The 17932-nt window shown below is 36.5% G+C and overlaps 1 protein-coding gene across 1 annotated transcript in view; it reads left to right on the forward strand.

Annotated features, from left to right (window-relative positions):
* Positions 1-17932, forward strand: part of PCDH15 (protocadherin related 15) — a 416523-nt gene that overhangs the window by 9050 nt on the left and 389541 nt on the right. Inside the window, exon 3 of the mRNA XM_089897353.1 lies at positions 2158-2268. Coding sequence (XP_089753479.1) covers positions 2158-2268 — 111 coding nt within the window. The remainder of the gene's footprint in view (positions 1-2157; positions 2269-17932) is intronic.

Raw genomic sequence — 17932 nt, forward strand, 5'->3', positions numbered from 1 at the left:
CATGTATCAAAGTGCTTTCAGTTGCAAATAATAGAAAACTGAATTTAAAGTGACTTTGCCAACAAAGTCATGTATTATCTCTTGTAACAGGTTGTTCAGAGAAGGGGAGGTATCAGGATTTGTTAAGCAACTCAGAGATATCACAGAGCCAGCTTCTTTTCATTTTCTGCTCTTCCATTTTCAGCATTTTGTTTACTTCTAGATTAACTGTTTCAGTAGTTCCAAAATGGCTGCTGATGGTTCCAGGTTTTGCATCCTTATAAAAGCATCTGTAAGCAGAGAAGGGAACACTTTTTTTCTTGTCTCTCTCTCTCTCTTTACAATTAAGAAAAACTCTTCAGATTATTTAGAATTAGATCTCACGTACATTTCCAAATCAATCACTGGCAAAGAGTGTGGATTTTCCATGGTAGGATTAGATTTGTCAAAACTCACCCCACTTAGGGTCATAGCCTCCCCTAAAGCACAAAGCCACCAATTATCTGAACTCATTTGGAGTTCTGACTCCAAGGATTAGGTGGCGTTTCGGTAAGCAACCCACCATACATTTCATAAACACACCAGAATTGATATATGTCTCTACAGTTATTGAGCCTTTGAAAGTTAACAACCCTATAACAACACACTCAGTTGTGTTTTACAGTGTATATGGCAATTATTAACTAAAGTATTCATCATAACTAACTTAGATATTTAGATTAAACAATTTTTACTCTCCCTGGCATAGTTTAGAGTCCCGCAGTGTTTAAATAGGCAAAAATTTAGGGAAAATGTCAAACGCCTGTTTTTAATTGTAAATATGTTTTATGGCACATTTTCTATATTTATGTTTTAAAATGTTACTTTTTAAATGACTGAATCCAAGAAAGACCTGCAAAGTCAATTGCATGAACACAGAATAAATCATTAAAAAATATCTATCAATTGTATACTCTGTGTGTGTGTACGAGAAAGAGAGGGGGTCACAGAAGGAGGGAGAAAAAGATGGAGAGGGAGAGATCACAACTCTAGATATTGAAGGTTAATTTGCCCACATTCCCCCAAATGAACTTGAGATAGAAGATTTGAATCAGCTGCTCTCTCATTAACGCTGTTTCTAAGTAACTCCCCTTGTGTCAGCTGAGTGTATAAACACAGACACACACAGACAAGCATGCACACACTCTTTCTTCCTTCCCTTCCCCTCTTCTTCTGCTTTCTTCCTCCTGCTTTGCCTCTCTCCCTCCCTCTCCCCCACCTCCTCCTCCTTTTTCTGAAGAATCTAAGTATTTCATCTGCTGCCCACAATCACATGCACGCCTACCACTGCACAAAACAATCAACCAAAAAAGTTCCAATACTAAAAGTAAAACTGACTTGTTTTCATAATTTAGAGACTATTTTATCAGTCTTCAAAATGGCACTAAAACAAAAAAGTGATGTAAGGTCTTTTTAAGGCTGAGAGACAGATCTCCTAAATTATATTCCCTTGAGGAATGACTATACTGTCTTACAGTGAGGGCTGCTCATGCCACAGCAGTATTGCTGGAAGGCACTTTGGAAGTTGCCCTTATAACCTGCATGTTGCCAAGAAGAAACTCAACCCCTGTCAGGATAGGAGACTTAACTAATGAACAGCAGTTTTGAGGCTTGGAAAAACAAACAAAACAAACAAAAAACAAGCTACAGCACATTCTTTTTCACAAAAACACAAAGTTTCAAGTTAATAGTTGTATTTAATACAGTACTTGAAAATACTGAGAATACAGAATGGGCACCAATGTTGAAAAGGGATATTATGTAGAAATCACAAATTGCAATCTTTGAACTCTTTGGTGTTAAAAAAAAATTGTGAAAAGATAATATGGTAATAGGAAAGATTTTTCAGATATCTGGGCTCAGAAGTATCCCAGGGCTGTTGATGGGTAACCCTAATAATATATGAAAAACTTACAAGAAGTAAGTTTCCTGGTTATCATTATCAAAAGTGAGACCTATTGATCAGAATGACAAGTTTTTGGAAATAAGAATATTAAATCTGAAGCTTACACTCACATCCTGTTTTCAGATGATGAACATGTTGTCTATAACTTTCTAGGGGACTAAACTGAAATATAAGATTGTCTAATTCATCTTATGTTCAGATGATCTCAAATGTGTATCTTTACCTATTTGCAGACATCCAATGACACCTTTGAAATCCCCCTTATGTTGACCGGAAATGTAGTGTTAAGGAAGAGGCTCAACTACGAAGACAAGACTCGCTACTTTGTCATCATCCAAGCTAATGTGAGTGTTTAATTTCTCTTGCTTTCCTCTTCTGAATTTATGAAGTACAGAACTTGCCCAGAATGTATGTGCTCACTGTGATTTGCAGCCTCAACAGGGTAGCCCTGCGCTCAGTGTAATTTGTATATTATAGTCTTCTGAATAGGAAATGGGATGGAATGGGATAGGAAGATTATTCCCACTCACTGTATTCTTCACTCTTTGAATCACTCATACACTTCAATAATCTGTTTTTAGCTCACACTGAAGTATTTCTCAAAGCATGATCCACCGAATGACTGCAGCAGAATCACCTTGGGAGTGTATAAAAAAATGCAGTTTCCTGGACACAACCTCAGACCCTCTGAATAAAAATTTCAGAAGGTAGAAGTGGAATACCTGCATTTTTTATTAGCTCCCCAGGGGACTTCAAAGTACACTAAAGGTAGAGAACTGTTGAATCATTTATTGAATCATTTATCTTTTATTGAGTAGTTGCTCACTACATCTAAGCTATTATGATCATAACCCACATATATGGACCGCAGTAACAGAAAACCTGAAAAACAATTGCTTGTATAACATTACTATTATTATTGTCATTATCGCTATTATTTTAATAAAATTCTTAGATTTATGTGGTTCAAGAGTTGATTTGACAGTTCAAGTATATCACCAAAGACTCAGGTTCCTTCTGTCCTTAAAATCCGTCTTTTCCTGAAATTTGGTTGTTTTTCCAATGCCTTATCTCCCATTTGCAGTTGTGATGCTTATGGCTCTGGTGCTAGTGAATACCAGCGCCATAAGCATCACGACTGCAATTCAAGTCTGAGTATAAGGGTGGTAAAATTAGGACTTCTTATGTTCATTGATTCTGTCTGCTTTTTTTTTTTTTTTTTTTGCGGTACACGGGCCTCTCACTGCTGCGGCCTTGCGGAGCACAGGCTCCGGACGCGCAGGCTCAGCGGCCATGGCTCACGGGCCCAGCCGCTCCGCGGCATGTGGGACCTTCCCGGACCGGGGCACGAACCCGTGTCCCCTGCATCGGCAGGCGGACTCCCAACCACTGCGCCACCAGGGAAGCCCGATTCTGTCTGCTTTTATCTGAGAGGAAGCTCTTTCCCACCCAGCTTCCCCACACAGAACAGGAATATGAGTCAGCATGGCAGACGGTAAAGTTAAGGAAGTCTGTAGGTGGTAAAGGGGAATGAGACAATCATCTCTGGATGACAAGCAAGTATGGTTCGTTTCCTGGGGCTCGGCATATTGAAAAAATAATAATAATTTGTTAGGAAGGAGGAGAATTGGGCTAGTATTTTAGTAAAAAAAAATCTAACAGGGCTGGTGACAGATAGCATCTGACATTGAAAAAATTCCTATAATAAGTGGCAGGGCCATGTTCTGAAAAGGTAGTTAGACTCTGAAGCCAGCCTGTACCTTTAATAACCCCTAAGCATTGTAATCATATTTTTATAGCTGAACAGAAAGACAAGAGGGAGTGGCAAAAGGAAATATCCTCCATCAGCTGTTCTGAACAAGTTTATATGCAAGAAAGTGTCGCTAAGTGGCCATGTTTTGTCTTTTTTAGAGATACTTCAGCAGAAAGGGCATGCATGTTTACATATATAGTATATGTGTGTGGGTAGATATAGATAGAAATCTAGTTTTTTGAAGACAGATTTCTAGACTTTCATTCAAAATACTTGTTTTGTTTCTTTTTTTCCAATTCAGTGTGGGTTGTCTTAGGGCTCAGTAGCAGAGACTAGAGTAGAAACTATGGATGTAGGAAAAAGTAAAACCTCTTAAAGAGGGCCCCTCATAATTCCTCAAAAACACTGAACCCCTTTTTTTCCTATGTAAATGAAACTGTGGAGAAAAGGTACAATTTTCCTTTCTGACTCAGAATCTCTAATAAAATTTACAGAAAAGTCAGATTGCTATGGAATGTATTTGAAAGCTAATTTTTATTGTGCTATTTAAAATGAGTTTTTTTTAAAGAAATATAAAATAAATCTTCTGACTTGCCATCTACTTTAAATTATTTATAAAGACATCTGGGACAATTCAAATCCAATTTGTTAGACTACTCATAACTGGGGAAAGGCTGATAAGATATTAGCATTTCAAGGATAAAATTATGAAATAACAGGATATACATGGATCCTCGAAAGGAAGGAATGGAATTGGTGAGAAATTGAATGAAGACTTGAATTTATCTGTAATAGTAATTTTTATACAAATGTAAATTATGCGATACAAAATGTGAATGCTAAATATAGGAAGTTATGATTTTTAGTGTTTTTAAAAGTTTTCAGATTATATCCTTTAAAAAGTTATATAATATACTAAAATTAGGATATATCACAATTTATTCAACTATACTTAAGATTTTTTTGTTTATTTTTGGTTTTTGGCACAGAACTGATAGCTAATTTCATGATTCTCCTGAGAGGCAGGGAGTATAGTATAGTGGTAAAAGCATGAATTCTAGAACCACATTGCCCAAATTCAAATCCTAGTTCTGCCATTTCCTAGTGTGTAACTTTTGGTATACTCTGTATGTCAGTTTTCTAAGTAGTAAAATGGGGATATTAATGAAATATACCACATAGGGTTCTTGTGAGGATTAGCAAGCTAGCAAACAAAAATGTGCTTAAACTAATGCTTGGAATATATTCTGATATCATTACAGTATTACATAAACCTCTTAAGTACCAGTACTTACTTGTTCATGAATAGATAATTAAAAGATAAAGTTACTATGAGAAAAATTGTATATATTCATGTATATATATGTATATACATACATACATATACATATACTTTTCATCTTAGTAGGTAATGCCATATTATCTTCCAAATTGTTGCAGCACATCACATTCCCACAAGTTATAAAGAAAAATGCCTATTTCCTCTACATTTTAGATATATAACTTAAGACAGTGGCTTATTGGAGCTGAAAAGATGGCTCATGCTTGCTTTGAGGGCCAATTTTGGACATCTCTTTCCAACTCCAAGTACAGTGACCTCATTTGTGGCCATGGTGGGAGATATTTACAGTATGGAAAGTGACAAATGCTCCAAGTCACGTTCTTGGGGGCCCTGTGGTGTAGCCATGGCTGCGGCAGCTTGACACGGGGTCTCAGTTTCCCAACCAGGGATTCAACCCTGGCTGCAACACTGCCCTGGCTTTTGTCCCCTTTGGAGGACAAGAGAGGAATATTGTGGATAGACACATGGGCAGGCTCAGTAAGAGTCACATCTTTGGGAAGTTTAAATCATTTATAAGGGGGCAGGCTTCCAGGTCTTTGTTTTCCTCTGACCAGTCGTCTTGCTTTTACCCCTATCTGATTTGTCTCAGGGCCCTCCCCATGTGCCTTCGCCCGCTTTAGCCAAGATGGATTTCAGTGTGAGGAGCTCTGGGAAGTTAGCAAAACTTACTGTGGCCTGGCACCCCGTCTCCTGAGGAAACTTTCTGTGCAAGTGTAGTTTGGGAGGTCTCCCTGACCCCAAGAATAAGGGAGTTGTGACCTCCTTATCTTTTACCCCAGGAAGGCTTATCCCCTCCCTCCCCTGCCATTACTGTTATCCTCTTCCCTGCATTACTGTTATCTTACAGTGTCCACAGGAGACAAAGTCCAGCTATTCATCCTGTTCCTGTTGTTATTTCTATCTCAAAGTATAAACAGGAGGCTAGTTGTAAATGTCTTGCCTGGGACCCATCTATCTCATGCCTCAGTCGGGACTTCTTGTCTCAGTTGGCTATTAAACATTTACTTACTCATATATATCAATATCTATACAATTTATATTCTTATATTTATATAGAATAATGATACCCATATATTACAATATATTTTAATTATTATTTTATATTCTTTATAGTTATTATTTTATTGATGGTATGTAAACCAATGTACAATGTAAACTATGTAAATTAAAAACCTACTTATTATCTTGGAGTCATAAGAAGAGCTGAAATATGAGCAATCAATTTGGACTTTAAAGTAGATGGTTTCTAAGAAGCTAGAGGTCTGATGATAAATTACTGAACATTATTCAGATTTGGCCTGGCTTTGCTTAGAGTAGAAAGATTTGATTGATTTGCAAAAGGAATCATTCAAATTTCATGTAGTTGTGAGCATGTTATGATTTTTTATCCATGTGAACATGTTATGATTCTTAAGTAAATTGGAAGAGTTTTGGGTGACCCGCATTAGAAAACTTGTCACTTATTTTCTTTAGAATTTTTGCAACAGTATTACCCACACCGTTTTTTAGAAAATATGAATAGCCAATGAGGCAATGAAATTCCAGAAAAAAGGAGAAAAAAATCTAGAAAAGGAAGTTCAGAGAAGTACAAAAGTCAGGGGTTTCCTTTTGTTGAAACTTCTGATACATTCTGTCACCACAAACTCCAATTTTGATGTTACCCTAAATCATAAAAAAATCAAACCCGTCTCTATACATCGATATATTCAAGCCAACTCTTTCTGTATTACGGTTATCCTGAGGGAAATCCTAATGGCTCTTAACTACTCAAGAGCCCTTAAATAATTGTCAGAAAGAAAAGATTTACATTTCATTAAGACTCATAGCAAGAATACTTTTTGAATTATTCTGTCAATTAGCAGTGCTATTGCATATTTTCACATACATCAAAAATCTAGAGAAGGGACATAACTATCTTTCATAACAAGATAACTGTATTTAAAAAATATATGATACTATATCTTTCTCAGCTCTCTCTTTTCTCTTAATGGACTCGAGTATGCAAAAAAAGTGTGTAAACTGTAGGGATGAAAAACTTTTTCCTTCTTCCCTTCCAGGTTCTGTTGACCTAAAATAAATAGACTGCCAGTTATTTCTCCAGCAAAAATGGGTTTATTCGGGATAAGAAGGGAATTGCAATTTGGGGTCTACAACCACGGTGAGCCATGTGCAAGTCCCTACAAAACAAGGGAAGGAGAGAGAGGGGGAGATAAGAAGTTGGGAGAGCTATAGTAAGCAAAGAGACCATGGCTTTTCATTAGCTGAGCTGTTGTAAGGATGGAAGAGGAGGCATTCTTCTTCCTGTTGAGCTATGCTGTCCTTGCAAAGTGTGAGGGCTCCCCCTTCTGGTCTCCTGACTCTGTTTAACTGAAGTTTGTTGAATTTTTTACAGTTCTTTGGCTGGCCTAAAAATTAAATTAACATAACACAGATTAACAAGAGAAAAACAAATTTAATAATGTATGTGTAGGAGCTCCATAAAAAAATATGAGACTGAAAAAAGTGACCAAAGCAGGCTGTCTTTTAGACAAGGAAACTACAAATTTCTGAAGAATTTGCAAGGCAAAGAGGTTTGGGCTCAGGGTATCACATTAGAAAGTACCATGGTACTTTTACACAGCCTCTTGAGGCCCTAAGTTCCCTATTTCTGGTGATAATGATGCCCTCTATTCTCCTGGTACAGGGAGGGTTCTTTTCTTATGGAAGATCTATGTCCTGCTTTCAGGGGGACAAAGGATGATCAAAATGTCCTCCTTGCACTGGCTGTTTCTTAAGAAACTTTAATGTAAAATACTCAATATGCCAATGTAGCATATTTTGGGGTGGCATATTCTGCTCTTCTTCAAAACATTGCAATTATATAGGTTTGGATATAAAAATTACTTTTTATACTTTCATATTTCAAACTATATAAACCACTTTTCAGAATAACCCCTATCCTGACCTTTCCTCATGTCTACCTCCTACTGATATGTGGAATAAGTGCTAATATTACAACCATTGTTTTTAGTTTTGCCAGTTTCTTGGGCATATTCTGGAGAGTAAGACTGAAATAGGAGGATAGTTGTTGATGGTTTAAGAACTATTTATAAAATTTTCAAGTAATGAAGATATTGCTTGAAAATTTTATAAGTAAGCAAAATGATACTATTCTGTTTACTAGTATGCATAAAAACTAAGGAAAATTAGTTAAACAAAAAAGACACTTTCAAGAAAAAGAAAAGAAAAAAAAGAACACACTTCTAAAGTGATTTAGACCCAGGCAAACTTGTTGCTGTTATTTTCTTTTTTGAATAAAGAAATCTAACAGAATCAAGTTACTAGGGTAAGTTTTAAAATTTCAGTTGGTGATAGACCATCTTTCATTGGTGAACAGAAGCATTACAGATTCCTCCAAGGTCTTAGGTAACTGAGTTAGAGTCAAAAGACTCAAGGCAACTCTAATTATGTTGCCTTTTTTTTTTTTTTTTTTTTTTGCTTTCTCTACTGCAAATACCAGATAAGGTAACGAAAGAGTACTTAATATATGTATCTATGAGTGAGTCTGGTAGGTGCCTTTAGCCATTTTGTCAACTACAAACTACTTGAATACTAAGTATGTAAGTGTTAGAAGCCTCTTTATTCCAAGGCTCCTATGACATTGCCTCAAAAATAAATCTGAACATCAGCATTTTTGTCTCATACTCATTTTTAAAACCAGGTTTCATATAATTTCACAGTATTTGTTAGAGTCCAAATTTTTCCTGGCTCCGCTCCACATAACCAATATTTGACTTAATACAGTTCTAAATGTAGAGCAGATACTGAGTGAATTAAAAATTAGCATTTATCTCTAGTTTGATCAAAGAATAGTGTGCAATTAAAAAGAGAAGAAGAAGATAGCCTTCCTATTGAGATGAAGGAATTGAAGTCTTACTTATCATTTGATGGTTAGAGGTGTTTTATTTCTCTAACATTTTCATAGTTGAAATATTTGCAGTTTTATAAAAATGTGCTTTGTAAAAAGAGTGGATTGTGACAATGAGTTAGTTGTCTCTGAGCTATTTATAAAAGTAACTTTCTTTGAAATTCTACTAGGCACAGATCTCTTTTTCTGAAACAAATTAAAAAATAGTTCTTCCTTACAATATATTGATGAAATTTTCTACTTATTTATTAAATAATTAATTTTAAAAATGCATGTCTTTGATATGTCAGATATCATGTTATAATATTGTATTGTGATGTTATGAGACCAGGTGATTGGAGGCTTTTAATAAAGATGCTAAGTATTCAGTGATTCAGTGACAAGGTCAATACCACTTCCTTATGAGGCATTGAGAGAATATTTCAGCTAGGTCAAATCTCACACTCTGATGAATATTCCTTGTGGCTCTTTTGAGTCTTATGTTGTAGTTATGCCTATGCTTTTAAATTCCTGCATGTCAGTTTTTATACTGGATTATTCTTTGTATCACCTGCAATTACTTGCATAACTATACTCACAATGGTTATGGAAGCTAAATAAAGGTTTCATATAATTAAATGTTTAATGTTAGCAAATATATAAATGATATGTGAAATAATAACGCACATTGAGAAAATACAAATGAAACAGTCAAACTTGGTTAACTTTGAAAGAGATACATTCTTGCTTGACAGTTAACAGTCACAGTTTTCTCAATTAATGATATCTTATTTTTTATTTTATTTTATTTTTTGTGGTACGCGGGCCTCTCACTGTTGTGGCCTCTCCCGTTGCGGAGCACAGGCTCCGGACGCGCGGGCTCAGCGGCCGTGGCTCACGGGCCCAGCCACTCCGTGGCATGTGGGATCTTCCCGGACCGGGGCACGAACCCGTGTCCCCTGCATCGGCAGGCGGACTCTCAACCACTGCACCACCAGGGAAACCCAATATCTTATTTTTAAATGTCTAAAATTTTAAAGTGTTACCTTATTTTTAAAATGATAGAAAATAAATGAGGAAGGAAAATAGAAGAGGAGAAGGAAGGATTTTGGGGATTAGTTTTTAATATGTACTGGATTTTCACATAGCAATGAATGCAAATGTAAATTTAATGAAATCATATAAAATATTTAATGTAAATAATTATGTTTTATTTATACCACTCCCAATTTAGAATGTTATTTCCTTTATTCAGAAGAGTTGTGAGCAGCAGCATTATACTAGAAAGAGTAAAATATTCCTTTCTTTTCGGTTTTTATCTTAATTGTCAGGGGCTTTGCTTTAGACAGTATTTTAAGATCAAATTTGGTTCTGAACTGGAAAAAGAGCATCATGGATTAACAACACCTTCCAGAGGCGTGCAAGTTAGAAATGTGCATGAGGCCTATTTTCATATTTCATTATAACATGTTATATTTATTGGTGGCAAATTCTGGGGAATCTCCATGTACACATAAACCATGTTGGTAGTTTTTGTTACTATATCACTGCTCCTAGTAGTAGTAAAGGGGAGCAGAATGTGTCACTCTAAAATATGCCTCTTTAGCATGCTGACAAAAAAATGAATAAAGTGATCTAAGAAAGTTATGGAAAATTTTATTTGAGCCAAACTGAAGATTATAACTCAGGAACAACCTCTCAGAGAGCTTGCAGAGCTGTTCTGCCCATTAGAGGTCAAAGCACAGTTATATAGGTTTTTGAGACAGAGGGCTGTACATTAAATGACATATTTTACACAGTTTACACAACCTAGATCTATAGATACAAAGAGTAGTGGGTCATGGGTCATCATGACTCCTTACGAGATTAAGAAGGAAGGTTATCTCCTAAGGAGTTGTGACCATTGATGGGATTAGAAGGAATATTTTTTCCTAAGGAGGTCTGAATAATGCAGATGTACAATACACACTAAAGGGGAGGGAATTTTCTCATCTTGCCTTAAATTATGAATTTTATTTCAGCAAGCATAAGAATTATTTTAGGCTAAGTAATAAAAAACAAAAAACCAAACCAAACAAACAAAAAAACCCAGCAGACAGGAAAGAAGCTCTGAAAACCAGTAGAAGCAATTTACATTTACAAGGGAAATCTCCAATTATAAGGGTGTCTTTCTGTCTGTACCAGGAAGACAAGGATGACTCTAGCAACTCTTATCAATGGAGAAGGCTTAGATTTAAATCTGCATAACAAACATACCTTTTGTTTACTGTGCTTCCACTGAAAATTTGGCTTTCCCCTCCCAACATCTTTTGTCTTTAGCTGAAGATGGTATTCAAGGTGGTGACTTGGGCCATTTTGGGGAGTTACTCAGTTTTCCTGGTTATCTCCCCTGTATACAGGAAGTATACATGTTATTAAACTGTTTGTTTTACTCCTGTTAATCTGTCTTTTACTACTGAGGGGTTTTATCTAAGAACCTAAAAGGGTAGAGGAAAATTATTTTTTCCCCTCCACAGTAGGTTATCTGATCTTTTTCTTTTTTTTAGTTTCCACTTAAAAATTCAGATTTTATAGCTCAACACTTTGTAAGCAATTTCTTTTCCCAGTATAAGACAAAAGCCTATATTGTGTATTTTGGTAAACATGCACCCTCTCTAATGCAATTGTATCCATGTTATGGAGTGGCAACAGTAACCCAAAGAAGCAGAGAATAGTGATAGATTTGTTGCTGACAAACTGAAAGACTTAGGATAGAAAACATTATACTTTGTCTATTACAGTGACTTGGTTGTAACATATGAGAGGTAAGGTTGAGTGACATGCAAGTATAGAAATACTGCTTCTGGGATATTACAAACTTTTTTGCCACATCTGTTAGGTAGGTAGTCAGACTTGAGTTGGTCCCATCCCATCCTGGATGGGGTCATCTTTCCCTCCCCATGTGGACACTGGTAATCAGAGCATGCCCAGAGATCTTCCCTCTTCTAGTCAAGGACCACCGCTAAGTTTCCAGCCATATCAGGACCAAGCAAGGTAAACCTGCCAGCACAGGTTGGCACAGGTGCACCAAGACCTAAAAGGTGACTCAAGGTAATCCAGGGTTCATTGTGCCATATTTCTAATAAATTAGTATTGCAGTTTTTGCCTCCCCCCACCCACGTGGGTTTTGCTTCGGTGCTTATGGGTAAGCACCTGCACACTAGGAGAAAAGTTATATAACTTAAAGCTGTCAATCAACTTGTCAGTTAAATGATGCAGGACACAAGGAGGGACCACCACTCTAAAAATCCTAACCGTGCCCCATTGCGAGACTACTTCTGGCAGTCTCATCCTTTCTCAGGAGTGTACTTTCGCTCTGCTTAATAAAACTCTTGCTATTTAAAACTGCTCTATGCCTCTAGACTGAATCATTTCTCTTGAGAAGGGCAAGAACTGAGGAAATTGCCATTTTGCCAGTAACACATCCAATATCACATAAAATGGTATTCATTCAATATTTTTCTTAAACTTTAGATTGATGCAGTCTTTTTAAAAAAGTACATCCTAAGCAGTTGTAGGGGTGGGAAATTTTTCCACTCTACCCTTCTAGATTCTTTGGCGGATCTAATAATCACATTGATATAAAACAGATTAACAGAAGAAACACAAACAAAAGTTTCGTCACATATATACCTTCTGTATACATGGGAGAAACTCAGGAAAATAGGGTAACTCTCCTCCAGAATGGCAGAAGCCCTCACCTTAATTACCATCTTCAGCTAAACACAAAAGAAGATGTTGAGGGCAGAAGGTCAGTTATGGGAGGTTACCTGAAAGAGCTCAGTAAACAAGGGTAAAGTTGATATGCAGATTTAAATTGTTGCCATCTGCATGATAAGTTTCTAGAGATAAGTTCATCTCCCTCTTTCTGGTACAGCCAGAGAGACACCTTTACAAATGGAGATTTCCCTAGTACACGTAAATGACTAATACAAAGGGGTAACTTTTACCCAGTTTTCAAAACTTCTGTGTCTGCAGTTTCTTAAAAATAATCAGCCTGAAATAATCCTATGCCAAAGAGACATATTTGGGGGTGGTAAATTCTGCTCCCCTACACAATCATAATCTTAAAATAGTAGGTTTGGGATTCCCTAGTGGTACAGTGGTTGAGAGTCCGCCTGCCGATGCAGGGGACACGGGTTCGTGCCGTGGTCCAGGAAGATTCCACATGCTGGAGAGCGGCTGGGCCCGTGAGCCATGGCCGCTGAGCCTGTGCATCTGGAACCTGTGCTCCGCAATGGGAGAGGCCACAACAGTGAGAGGCCTGCGTACCGCAAAAAAAAAAAAAAATAGTAGGTTTGATGAACGAGTTGTGTTTTCTAAATAATTTATGTTAAATTAAGAGTCTTCTATATATACTCAATTCATACATTTAAAGTATAATTTAAAAAATTTATTTGTGGACCACCAAAATTGTCTCACGTGTCATTTGCTACTCCTCCTATACTTTAAACTGTACTAGATATAATAAACAGACATGGAAAATTTAGAACAATTAAAGAAGGACTTTAAGAAAAAATCTTTATACCCCATAAATTTAACCAATCAGGGGAATTCCCTGGTAGTCCAGGGGTTAAGACTCTGTGCTCTCACTGCCCAGAGCCCGGGATCAATCTCTGGTCAGGGAACTAAGATCCCACAAGCTGTGCATTGAGGCCAAAAATAAATAAATAAATAATAAAGTAAAATAGAATAGAATAGAATAAAATAAAATAAAGTTTAACCAATCATAATTATCAGTGTAATCTTGATCATGTTTATTCCCTTCTTGAGAAGGAAAAATGTTTTTCTCTGCCCTCTTAGATTTACTAATTGGCGACTTTAAATTAAACTGAACAAAAAACAAAACAAAACAAAAACCCCAAAAACAGTTTAACAGTAGAAAGAATAAAATATTTCATTAAGTATTTTAGAAAGAATAAAGTATATGCGTATGAGAGCAAACAAAAGAAGTTGCTCCCTGAGCAGCTAGAGATGAGGTGTTATACACCTCATTTCATGCGTGAGGAGGGAGAAAATACTTCTTTGGGAACAAGGAGCAGGTTTCTAGGGAGGGTAAACAGGAGACAAAGAAAGTTTGTGGTAATGTGTGTTTATATAGATGCTAGTGTTTTTCTTCTTTTTTTTTTTTTTTTTTCTCCTTTTCTCATGGCTATAAAACTCTCCCAAGGAAGAGATTCATGGCAGCTTCACTTGAGAAAGTTTCTGCTTTTAATACGATAAGGAAAACTCCGAAAAGGCTTCTTTTTGTTTATGTTCAATCTCTAATGTCTTTAATTTAAAATAATTTGTATAAGAACTCTGAGGGTCTAGTGAATCCCCACACTTTGGAAATTTAAACTTTTTTCCCATGTTTTGACCACAGTCTGTCTTATAATGGATCTAAACATCAAAGAATACTGGAATTGTTCCCAAACTCAGGTTCTGCTGCTTGCCCCTTGAAAGCTAATACTCAAGAGACAGTTGTTGGTTGAAAAGGAAAGGTTGCTTTATTCAGGAGGCTGGCAACATGGAGAAGGGGGACTCAGGTCCAAGAACCAAATCTAAAGGTTCTGCTTGACCATGAAAGTTTTTAAAGGGGGAAAGGGGAAGTTAATCACATTAATCATTTGGGGAGGGGGGAGTCAGAGTCTTTGTTATCTTCCACTGTGTTCAGACTTCCTTCTGATTGATTGGTGATGAGGTAACAGGGCAGTGTTTCAGGAATCTTATACTCACCCTGAAGTTACCATTCTCCACCTGGGTGGGGGCCTTAGTTCCTGCAGAAGAACTCAAAGATATGGTTACATATATTCCTTGAGCAGGAACCAGGGTCCTGCTTTATCACCGCAGGATTGTTTCTTTTTTTCTATATTTTTATTTATTCATCAAGCCAATTTTTACTGACTTTTTTTTCTTTTTTGAATTTTATTTTTTTTTTATACAAGAGGTTCTTATTAGTCATCAATTTTATACACATCAGTGTATACATGTCAATCCCAATTGCCCAATTCATCACAACACCATCCCCACCCCCCCATGGCTTTCCCCCTTTGGTGTCCATACGTTTGTTCTCTACATCTGTGTCTCAACTTCTGCCATGCAAAACAGTTCATCTGTACCATTTTTCTAGGTTCCACATACATGCGTTAATACACGATATTTGTTTTTCTCTTTCTGATTTACTTCACTCTGTATGACAGTCTCTAGATCTATCCACGTCTCAACAAATGACCCAATTTTGTTCCTTTTTATGGCTGAGTAACACTCTGTTGTATATATGTACCACATCTTCTTTATCCATTTGTCAGTTGACGGGCATTTAGGTTGCTTCCATGACCTGGCTATTGCAAATGGTGCTGCAATGAACGTTGGGGTGCATGTGTCTTTTTGAATTGTGGTTTTCTTTGGGTATACGCCCAGTAGTGGGATTGCTGGATCATATGGTAATTCTCTTTTTAGTTTTTTAAGGAACCTCCATATTGTTCTCCATAGCAGCTGTATCAATTTACATTCCCACCAACAACGCAAGAGGGTTCCCTTTTCTCCACACCCTCACCAGCATTTGTTGTTTGTAGATTTTCTGATGAATCCCATTCTAACTGGTGTGAGGTGATACCTCACTGTAGTTTTGATTTGCATTTCTCTAATAATTAGTGATGTTGAGCAGCTTTCACGTGATTCTTGGCCACCTGTATGTCTTCTTTGGAGAAATGTCTATTTAGGTCTTCTTTCCATTTTTGGATTGTGTTGTTTATTTTCTTCCTATTGAGCTGCATGAGCTGTTTATATATTTTGGAGATTAATCCTTTGTCCCTTGATTCGTTTGCAAATATTTTCTCCCATTCTGAGGGTTGTCTTTTCGTCTTGCTTATGGTTTCCTTTGCTGTGCAAAAGCTTTTAATTTTCAGTGGGTCCCATTTGTTTATTTTTATTTCCACTACTCTAGGAGGTGAATCAAAAAAGATCTTGCTGTGATTTATGTCAAAGAGTGTTCTTCCTATGTTTTCCTCTAAGAGTTTTATACTGTCTGGCCTTACATTTAAGTCTTGAATCCATTTTGAGTTTATTTTTGTGTATGGTGTTAAGGAGTGTTCTAATTTCATTCTTTCACATGTAGATGTCCAGTTTTCCCAGCACCACTGATTGAAGACACTCTCTATTCTCCATTATATATCCTTGCATCCTTTGTCATAGATTAGTTGACCATAAGTGCGTGGGTTTACCTCTGGGCTTTCTTTCTTGTCCCATTGATCTGTGTTTCTGTTTTTGTGCCAGTACCATATTGTCTTGATTACTGTAGCTTTGTAGTCTGTAGTCAGGGAGTCTGATTCCTCCAGCTCCGTTTTTTTCCCTCAAGACTGCTTTGGCTATTCGGGGTCTTTTGTGTCTCCATACAAATTTTAAGATTTTTTCTTCTAGCTACGTAAAAAATGCCATTGGTAATTTGATAGGGATTGCATTGAATCTGTAGATTGCTTTGGGTAGTTTAGTCATTTTCACAATATTGATTCTTTGAATCCAAGAACATGGTATATTTCTCTACATCTGTTGGTATCATCTTTAATTTCTTTCTTCAGTGTCTTATAGTTTTCTGCATACACGTCTTTTTGTCTCCCTAGGTAGGTTTATTCCTAGGTATTTTATTCTTTTTCTTGCAATGGTAAATGGGAGTGTTTCCTAAATTTCTCTTTCAGATTTTTCATCATTAGTGTATAGGAATGCAAGAGATTTCTGTGCATCAATTTTGTATCTTGCGACTTTACCAAATTCATTGATTAGCTCTACTAGTTTTCTGGTGGCATCTTTAGGATTTTCTATGGATAGTATCATGTCATCAGCAAACAGTGACAGTTTTACTTCTTCTTTTCCAAGTTGTATTCTTTTTATTTCTTTTTCTTCTCTGATTGCCGAGGCTAGGGCTTCCAAATCTATGTTGAATAATAGTGGTGAGAGTGAACATTGTTGTCTTGTTCCTGATCTTAGAGGAAATGGTTTCAGTTTTTCACCATTGAGAATGATGTTTGCTGTGGGTTTGTCATATAAGTCCTTTATTATGTTGAGGTAGGTTCCCTCTATGCCCACTTTCTGGAGATTTTTTATCATAAATGGGTGTTGAATTTTGTCAAAAGCTTTTTCTGCATCTATTGAGATGATTGTATGGTTTTTCTTCTTCAGTTTGTTAATATGGTGTATCACGTTGATTTGTGTATATTGAAGAATCCTCGCATCCCTGGGATAAATCCCACTTGATCATGGTGTATGATCCTTTTAATATGTGGTTGGATTCTGTTTGCTAGTATTTTGTTGAGGATTTTTGCATCTATATTCATCAGTGATATTGGTCTGTAATTTTCTGTTTTTGTAGTATCTTTGTCTGGGTTTGGTATCAGGGTGATGGTGGCCTCATAGAATGAGTTTGGGAGTGTTCCTTCCTCTGCAGTTTTTTGGAAGAGTTTGAGAAGGATGGGTGTTAGCTTTTCTCTAAGTGTTTGATAGAATTCACCTGTGAAGCCATCTGGTCCTGGGTTTTGGTTTGTTGGAAGATTTTTAATCACAGCTTCAATTTCATTACTTGTGATTGGTCTGTTCATATTTTCTATTTCTTCCTGGTTCAGTCTTGGAAGGTTATCCCTTTCTAAGAATTTGTCCATTTTTCCAGGTTGCCCATTTTATTGGCATAGAGTTGCTTGTACTCATCTGTTAGCATGCTTTGTATTTCTGCGGTGTCTGTTGTAACTTCTCCTTTTTCATTTCTAATTTTATTGATTTGAGTCCCCTCCCTCTTTTTCTTGATGAGTCTGGCTAATGGTTTATCAATTTTGTTTATCTTCTCAAAGAACCAGCTTTTAGTTTTATTGATCTTTGCTATTGGTTTCTTTGTTTCTATTTCATTTATTTCTGCTCTGATCTTTATGATTTCTTTCCTTCTGCTAACTTTGGGTTTTGTTTGTTCTTCTTTCTCTAGTTCCTTTAGGTGTAAGGTTAGATTGATTTTTTGAGATTTTT

The sequence above is a fragment of the Delphinapterus leucas genome, chromosome 16 (genome assembly GCF_059928025.1).
Source record: "Delphinapterus leucas isolate spDelLeu-1000000601 "Yukka" chromosome 16, BTC_Dleu_Yukka2, whole genome shotgun sequence".
Taxonomy (NCBI): domain Eukaryota; kingdom Metazoa; phylum Chordata; class Mammalia; order Artiodactyla; family Monodontidae; genus Delphinapterus; species Delphinapterus leucas.